Here is a 7,011-nt window from a genome sequence, read left to right as displayed (position 1 = left end):
GTCAAAGCAAAAGGCAGCTGAAGAAACTTCTTTTCTGCAGACTGTTTTTCCAGCACCTTTCGCGTGACCTGGAGCCCTCTATTTGATCTGTCATCCTGGCCTATCAAGACTAAGAGCTGCCACTTGATCTGCTCCTCTTAGGGCCAGTCTTTACATTATGTTTAGAATGTGTCAAGAGTTGGAGACAGGTACTTCATGCTAAAGCATTAATGCCGTGATCTTCAACAGTTCCAGATGTAGAATTTGCTTTTAACCTTCATGCAGCAGCATGGGACTACTGAGCTTTAAGGACATGATAGGAAATCATGTGACATAAATATATTACTGCAATCATACAACAGGAAGAGTGGGAGCTAGAGTTATGACCATGCTGGTGTCAAGGCCAAGATGATGGGCAGCTGACAAGGAGTAGCAGGAACAAGAGCACCAAGTTGAGCTCCTGTAAGTGTATTGTAGTGGGGAACAAGCCAAGAGTTTCAACCAGGATGGATCCTATCAACCACTAAATAATGTTGCCTTGATGTCCTATTCTTGCATGCACCTGGCTGCAAGGGAAAGTATAGGGTGTGTGTATAATTGAGTCAGCAGGTGGGGCTGCCCAGACACTTGAGAGTCCTCCTGACCCCCAAGGTGAATCGATCCTTCTTGCTACTTCTGTATCATCACCAGCTGCTGCCAAAATTTATAAGTAGGCTAAACTATGGTATAAAATACTGAATGTGTGTTCATTTCTTGGGAAAATTTGTAATGGCAGCAAGACAATATAGTGGATTGCAAGGCATATTTTAGTACAAATTTAAAGTGGGGTTTTTTTGTTGGTTTAAGGCTTGGGTGCATTTTATAATGGAGGGAAGGAAAGCCATATTATAAATGGATTTTCTTTCTAATGGTTGACCAACCAGGATGGTGACAAAATGGCTCAGTAGTAGAGCATCTGCTCGGTATGCAGAAGGTCCCAGGTTCAATCCCTGACTTCTCTAGCTAGAAGAACTGGGCAACAGCTGATGTGAAAGACCTCAGCCTGAGACTGTAGAGCCAGTGCCAGTCTGAGTAGACAATACTTACCTTAATAGATCAATGGTCTGAATCAGTATAAGACACCTTCAGATGCTCACATGAAAACAATGCAGCTGCTTTTGGTACTAACTTTTTCATTAGTTTCAAGATAACTGACTAGCTGTAGGGGGATTGAGGCAAAATGTGATAGTTTTAGCTACTAAAAGTATTATCAATCATTTTAAACTTTTTTGAGAGGGCAAAGTTCATCAGTTGATTAAAAGGTGGAACAAGTCTAAGCCTGTTGATTTCCAGTTTTGAGTAACTGTGCATAGGATTGTACTGCTAGTTCTGCTGGTGCATTTGTTATGATCCTTGAAGAAAGTGATAGGCTACCCAGAAATACCAATCTTTTCTATTGGTCAATAGTCTTGTAATATTTCCATAGTAGGCTATTGTGTGCCTGCTCCTAACAGCTAAAGATCTTTTTATGTTAACCTCATTTACAACTACATAATTCAAAATTTTTACTGTAGAGCATTCTTACATTAAATGTTTATTGAATCTACAGTTCAATGCATTCTATTAATTTTTAAGATCCAGCTGTTGATACCTATTTATGTGCATAGGAAAATGAAGTGTGGCTAGGGTTGACTGCTGATGGACGTTAGCTATAGCAGAAATATATACTGGGTCATTTCCAATGGCAGAGCTGTACTCCAAGAAAAATCTTTTCTGCTGGCAGAACAAAGTTACTGGAGACAGTCCACTGATGAACAGATTTTTGTCTGGAAGTGCAAGCGAAGCCAATGGAATTTGCTTCCAAGAAAACAATTTTAGGACTGATGTTTGGCCTTGTGCTGTGCTTGGTTCATCTTGGGTAACTGTAAACAAAATCAAATCAAAAGCCTATATGAAAATCTATATGAAGTTGTTGCTTAACGTGATGATAATTAGACTTCCATATCTTGATGAATAGTGCCTATCTTCACACCACTCTTTTGAATGGGGAGTATATTAGAACACCTAACCTAGTATCAGCCAGGTGACTCTTTTTGTACCTTGTCGAGTCTTTTGGCACTTTGGAGAAGGCACCACCACAAAATGGCTCTCCTGAAACTTCCTAACTTCCCCCTATATACAAACCATTTCACCTCCCTCACAAGGTGCCTGTTGTGGGGAGAGGATTGTAAGATGTTCTGAGACTCTATGGTAAAGAAACTGGATATAAAAATCTATTCATCTCTTCTGATTCTTCTTGGGTACTTCTATTTCTCCTTCCCTTTCTTCTGCTGACAGAACTCTTCCAGTGAAGCAGTTTCAAGCAAACGTACTTCCCTAAAGACCACACAGTGAGATGAGGTGCGCATTCCCCATTAAACTACTCTCAAGGCATTGCAGAAGGCAATTAGATTTACAATTCCGTAACTGTCACAGGACCCTCTGTCTTCATATTAACTGAAAGCCAATGGAGGAGTGGGATGGGGAAGTGATGAAGAATGGAGAGATCCAGGAGAAAAGGTGCAGAAAATGAACAATATACATGGCAACAACAAAGAAAAGGAAGGAGCGTGAACAGAATGTAGGAGAATAAAGATGATAAACTTGATGAGGAAGGATACAGAGGGGTCAGGGAGTGAGTGCTACAGTGGGGATTGTTGCCTAAATGCCTTAAATGTAACCACAGTTGGCTTGGCAGAGGGGAGGTAGGAAGGCACAGCCTGATCTCATCGGATCTCGGCAGCTAAGCAGGACTGGTACTCGGGTGTCCATCAAAGACAACTCCACAGAGGAAGGCAATGTCAGATCACCTCTGCTTCTCACTTGCCTTGAAAGCCCATTACTGAGTTCACCATAAGTTCAAGGCATTGGTTGCAGCAATGCCTTGAAAGCCCATTACTTGCCTTGAAAGCCCATTACTGAGTTCACCATAAGTTGGTTGCAGCAATGGCTCGTATGTACTGGCCTGGACCCCTTGCTCTAGTCATTATATACAAAAGGCTATCCTATCAGGGAGTTTCCCAGGGTTTCGTGAGGTGGAGGAAAATTAGTGTGGTCCAGGCCTTCAAGGTGAGCAAATCATAACCCCTTCTATTTCAGGGACTGGGAGACAAACGAGTACTTAAGTATCTTATACTTGTTCTGGACCAGCAAAAAAAAACTAAGACAACTGGTCAGTTTTAACATGCTTTACTTATAATGTAGTTATAAATGTGCCCCCCTAAAAGATTATTTAACAAGAAAATAAGTTATAACATTGTACACTTAAAATATCCTTCGCACAACTTGAGTGACATCAGCACATTCCAAGTAAGACTTCATTTAAGACATACTTCATAAAATATATTCACAACCATATTTATAAAAAAAAATAACAAGATTCAAGACTCCCATCAATCTACAATAATGCATTTTTAAAAACGTTTTTGGTTACGGTCCCCTCGTACACAGGATCGGAGCAGTGGAATGCAGGGGTGATTACATAATTAAAGCGCACCAAGAAGCACGGACAGACAATACATGCCAAGACTATGTAAGCTGCCATTGCAAGAATGAACCTTCCCCCCCCCCTCACATCTGCAAACATTTTGGTAGAACAACCCGTACACCTGACGACAGAATGAGAAGTGCTGAGCATGCTTTCCAAAATGCACTTGCATTTTACACTTAGTGGAAACAAGTCTCCATGCCACCAATAGCTTTTCCTCTTCAGTTTCAAACAATGAACATGTTTTCAACTAAATGTAGTGCAAATCAAACCTTTTTGGAGCAACAATAAGACCAGACCCACCATTACAGACACCAGCTTTCTCTTGACCTCGCTACACCCGTCAAAGCTTGGTCTCTCAATACACCATACAAAAAAAGTTACATCTAGGGATGCATGTTGAGGGGTACACGGCGAAGGGAATGCAGGGCTATCAGGCAGCAGCCACGAAGCAACGCTCCAATGTTGTAGACTGGATTAACTCCTCCTTTCTGAGTACTGAGCATCCATATTGCCGTCGGCACAATGGGGGCAGCGACAGCCATAAGATCAATGAGGAAGTTGTTGCTCCAGTATCTCTTCACGACCCTTCCCTCAGACAACTCCATGACGTTCCCGACCATTTCAGCTGGACTGTCTGTGAAGTCCAGTTCCTTCATGACCCGGTTTTCATAATACCTAGAATCTATGGCACCATGGACCGACTCCATGGGAGACAAAAGGATTGCAGAATTTGGGTCACATGGAGTCAAGTCCACCAGTGAGTCTGTGAAGCTGTCAGGACCAGAGCCATCCGATTCTCTTAATGCAGGAGATGGGCTAATGGGGCGGCCATCTTGTGTCTTGAACAGGTTCTGAATCAGCTGTTCCAAGCCTGAGCTATACAATAATACATCAGCCTGAACTGCCTGTTCCATCGCCACATTGTGGCTGCTGTTATCATCCTCTTCTGTGGAGTTTGCCAGGTTTGACATAGGATCCAGATGGTTTAAGGCAGAGGATGGAAAGTCAGCTGGGTGCCCAAGTTCAGGTGTGGTAGTGACCACAGTCTCTTCAAATAAGTCATTCCCATTAGCTACATCATCACTAAGCAGCACACCGCTATCTGCCAGATCCTCCATAGATTGGTCCTCCACAAGTAGACTGTCTGCCATTTTGGAATAGGCTGTACTTGTAGCCAAGGACTTATCAGGAGATCCACACTCATACTCTAGACTCCGTTCGTCACTAAAAGAACCATTCTGTGCCATTTCCATGCTTTGGAGTAAGGATTCCAGTTTCTTATTCTGGATGTTGATATCCACAAAATACTTCTGAATCCCTTTGTCTTTCTCAGCCAAGCTGTTCTTCATGGTTTCAATGACCTGCTTGAGCTGTTTGATCTCTTTCCTTGCTTCTTTCAAGGCGAGCTGAGCTTCCACACGATGACACTCTTCTTCAATCCAATCTTCTCGCATGCGCGCCAGCTGAGATTTCAGTTCTTTGATTTCTGTTTCTCTAAAGAAAAAAAACATCAGTGCCTGTGAACAAATTCTGCTCCCATTGGACAACTAAAGTGTGACAGCAAAAGGGAAGTAGACAAGGATGCCAAAGGGAAGTAGACAAGGATGCACGGAGATAAAGCGTCACTTTGAAAGTAATCTGTAAGTAGAAGGCATATCCACAGAAGAAGGAAAGTGGTTTGTACAACAAGGTAAAACGTGATTGTCGCAGGACACTAACAGCTCTTTAAAATATTGGGGCACACTTGACTTCAAAAGGGGCACTTCACAAATTACAGACTTGATGGATGAACATTACAAACCCACATTGCTCATCTGCAAAAACAGGATAACATTAAAGTGCATGTGTGTCTTGCAGCAAGCTGGTGTACACTGATGGCTTTCAGTTAGGCTGGGATGTGCAGTTGGGTTGCAGTCAGATATGCTGACTGCAGATTCTCAGAATGTTTCTGCAGTGGACACAAGGGTTTTTTTAAAAAAAAATTGCTACTGTTTGAGCCTATAAGGAGTGCTCATTAAAAGGTTGTAGCCTGTACAGCAGGATGAAACAGCCCTCAAAAGGATCACTGTCTTCACATAATGAATCCCATTCCACTAAAAAAGTTACCTTTCTTGAAGTCTGCTCTCAGACTCCTTTAATTTTGTCTTCAGGTGCCTCACTGTCACTTCCTTCTGCTGCAGGGGAGTCAGATATTGTTCCGGACTCGGTGGTTTAATGCCATGATTCTCGCCACAAGAGGTATATCGTGCAGACCTCCTGAAACAGAAGAATGTCATTGCATGTGCAACTTCTTCCCCCCAGGCAGAGCTGAAACGGCACTCTGCTCACAATAAGGCAATTTGATCTGATAAAGGAGAGCAGCATTGGACTCAACCACCGTTTATGCAGTCAGTTGGCCAAATGCACCTTTTCCCAATTCCCTGCGCATCAGACACAGATGGTGCATCATCTCATTTTAAATTACGATAAGTAGATGGTGAGATTACTGCATGCAACCGGGGCTGATATGTTAGAGAGAAGCAGAGACTGTGGTTTTGTTAAAAACTCAGGAGGAAATGAGCTGACATACTACAGTCCAATCTCCTACTTCTAATTATAAGCAACAGTTTGAACTGTTATAGTAGCATACTATGAGTAGCACACTGGGCAGAAGCAGGATGCCTTTACTAATCTCTGAAGATCTTAAAGGTGCCACTGGACTCAAACTTCGTTCTGTTGCTTCAAACCAACCCACTTGAATGTAACCCATATCAACAGACAACTCACTGAAAGGCAGGATTTAAATATCATAAATGAATACAATAACGGAGAACAAAAAACCCAAGGCGTTTCAAAACAGTGAACTGCTAAACTGTAAGTGTGTTACATGAAAGTTTAAAGGTGCCACTGGACTCAAAGTTTATTCTAATCTCTGCTAATAAACACTTTCAGGAAAACCACAACCTGGATTTTGCTGGCTTTCCTTTGGCCCTAGTGAGAATAACGGTGCCATGTATGATTGGCCCTCTTCCCATCAGTGCCATGCAGTAACAGTGTCTGTGCTTCCCTCCAATTCAGCAACAGGATCCTAGCTAGTCACTGAAAGCATAGTGAACCTTTTATTTATGGTTTGAACATAACACTGAAGCAAGTCAGGCTGAGGTTACATTTCTTTTCAACTGAACCTTTGAACAGTTTCCCTTCCAGCATTTGGGATCCTTTGTTACAATTTACACACTCTTTTCAGTCAGCTTTAAGCAGCTCTTCTCCACAGCTCCACTTGGCCTGACTCTCTCCCAACCCACTAACTGCTACTTGTAACTCTCTTAACAGCTGTTTTCAACTCTTAGTTACTATTTTCAACTGTCCCTCTTACTAATATTCCATTAGCTCCCACTGCTTACTCTTAGGAAGAGGCAGAACCTAACGTATTTGCCACATTCACTCTTCTTCTGGTGCTTAAAAAGCTAAACTTTTTGTTACATGACTTAGTATACACATCCACCTTAGATCCTTTTCAGTCCGGCTTCCGCCTTATGATGCTT

The 7,011-nt window shown here is 42.3% G+C and overlaps 1 protein-coding gene across 4 annotated transcripts in view; it reads right to left on the bottom strand.

The window, feature by feature from the left end:
* Window positions 1-3,170: 3,170 nt before the first annotated feature.
* SYBU (syntabulin) overlaps window positions 3,171-7,011 on the bottom strand; it is a 77,467-nt gene continuing 73,626 nt past the window's right edge. For all 4 annotated transcript variants that reach the window (XM_060243311.1, XM_060243314.1, XM_060243310.1 and 1 more), the window contains 2 exons: window positions 5,594-5,743; window positions 3,171-4,981 (listed from right to left, as the gene is read on the bottom strand). In XM_060243311.1, coding sequence (XP_060099294.1) covers window positions 3,871-4,981; window positions 5,594-5,743 — 1,261 coding nt within the window. In that variant the 3' untranslated portion in view covers window positions 3,171-3,870. The remainder of the gene's footprint in view (window positions 4,982-5,593; window positions 5,744-7,011) is intronic.

The sequence above is a fragment of the Heteronotia binoei genome, chromosome 7 (assembly GCF_032191835.1).
Source record: "Heteronotia binoei isolate CCM8104 ecotype False Entrance Well chromosome 7, APGP_CSIRO_Hbin_v1, whole genome shotgun sequence".
Classification (NCBI taxonomy): domain Eukaryota; kingdom Metazoa; phylum Chordata; class Lepidosauria; order Squamata; family Gekkonidae; genus Heteronotia; species Heteronotia binoei.
This window is presented reverse-complemented; position numbering and strand designations above follow the sequence as displayed.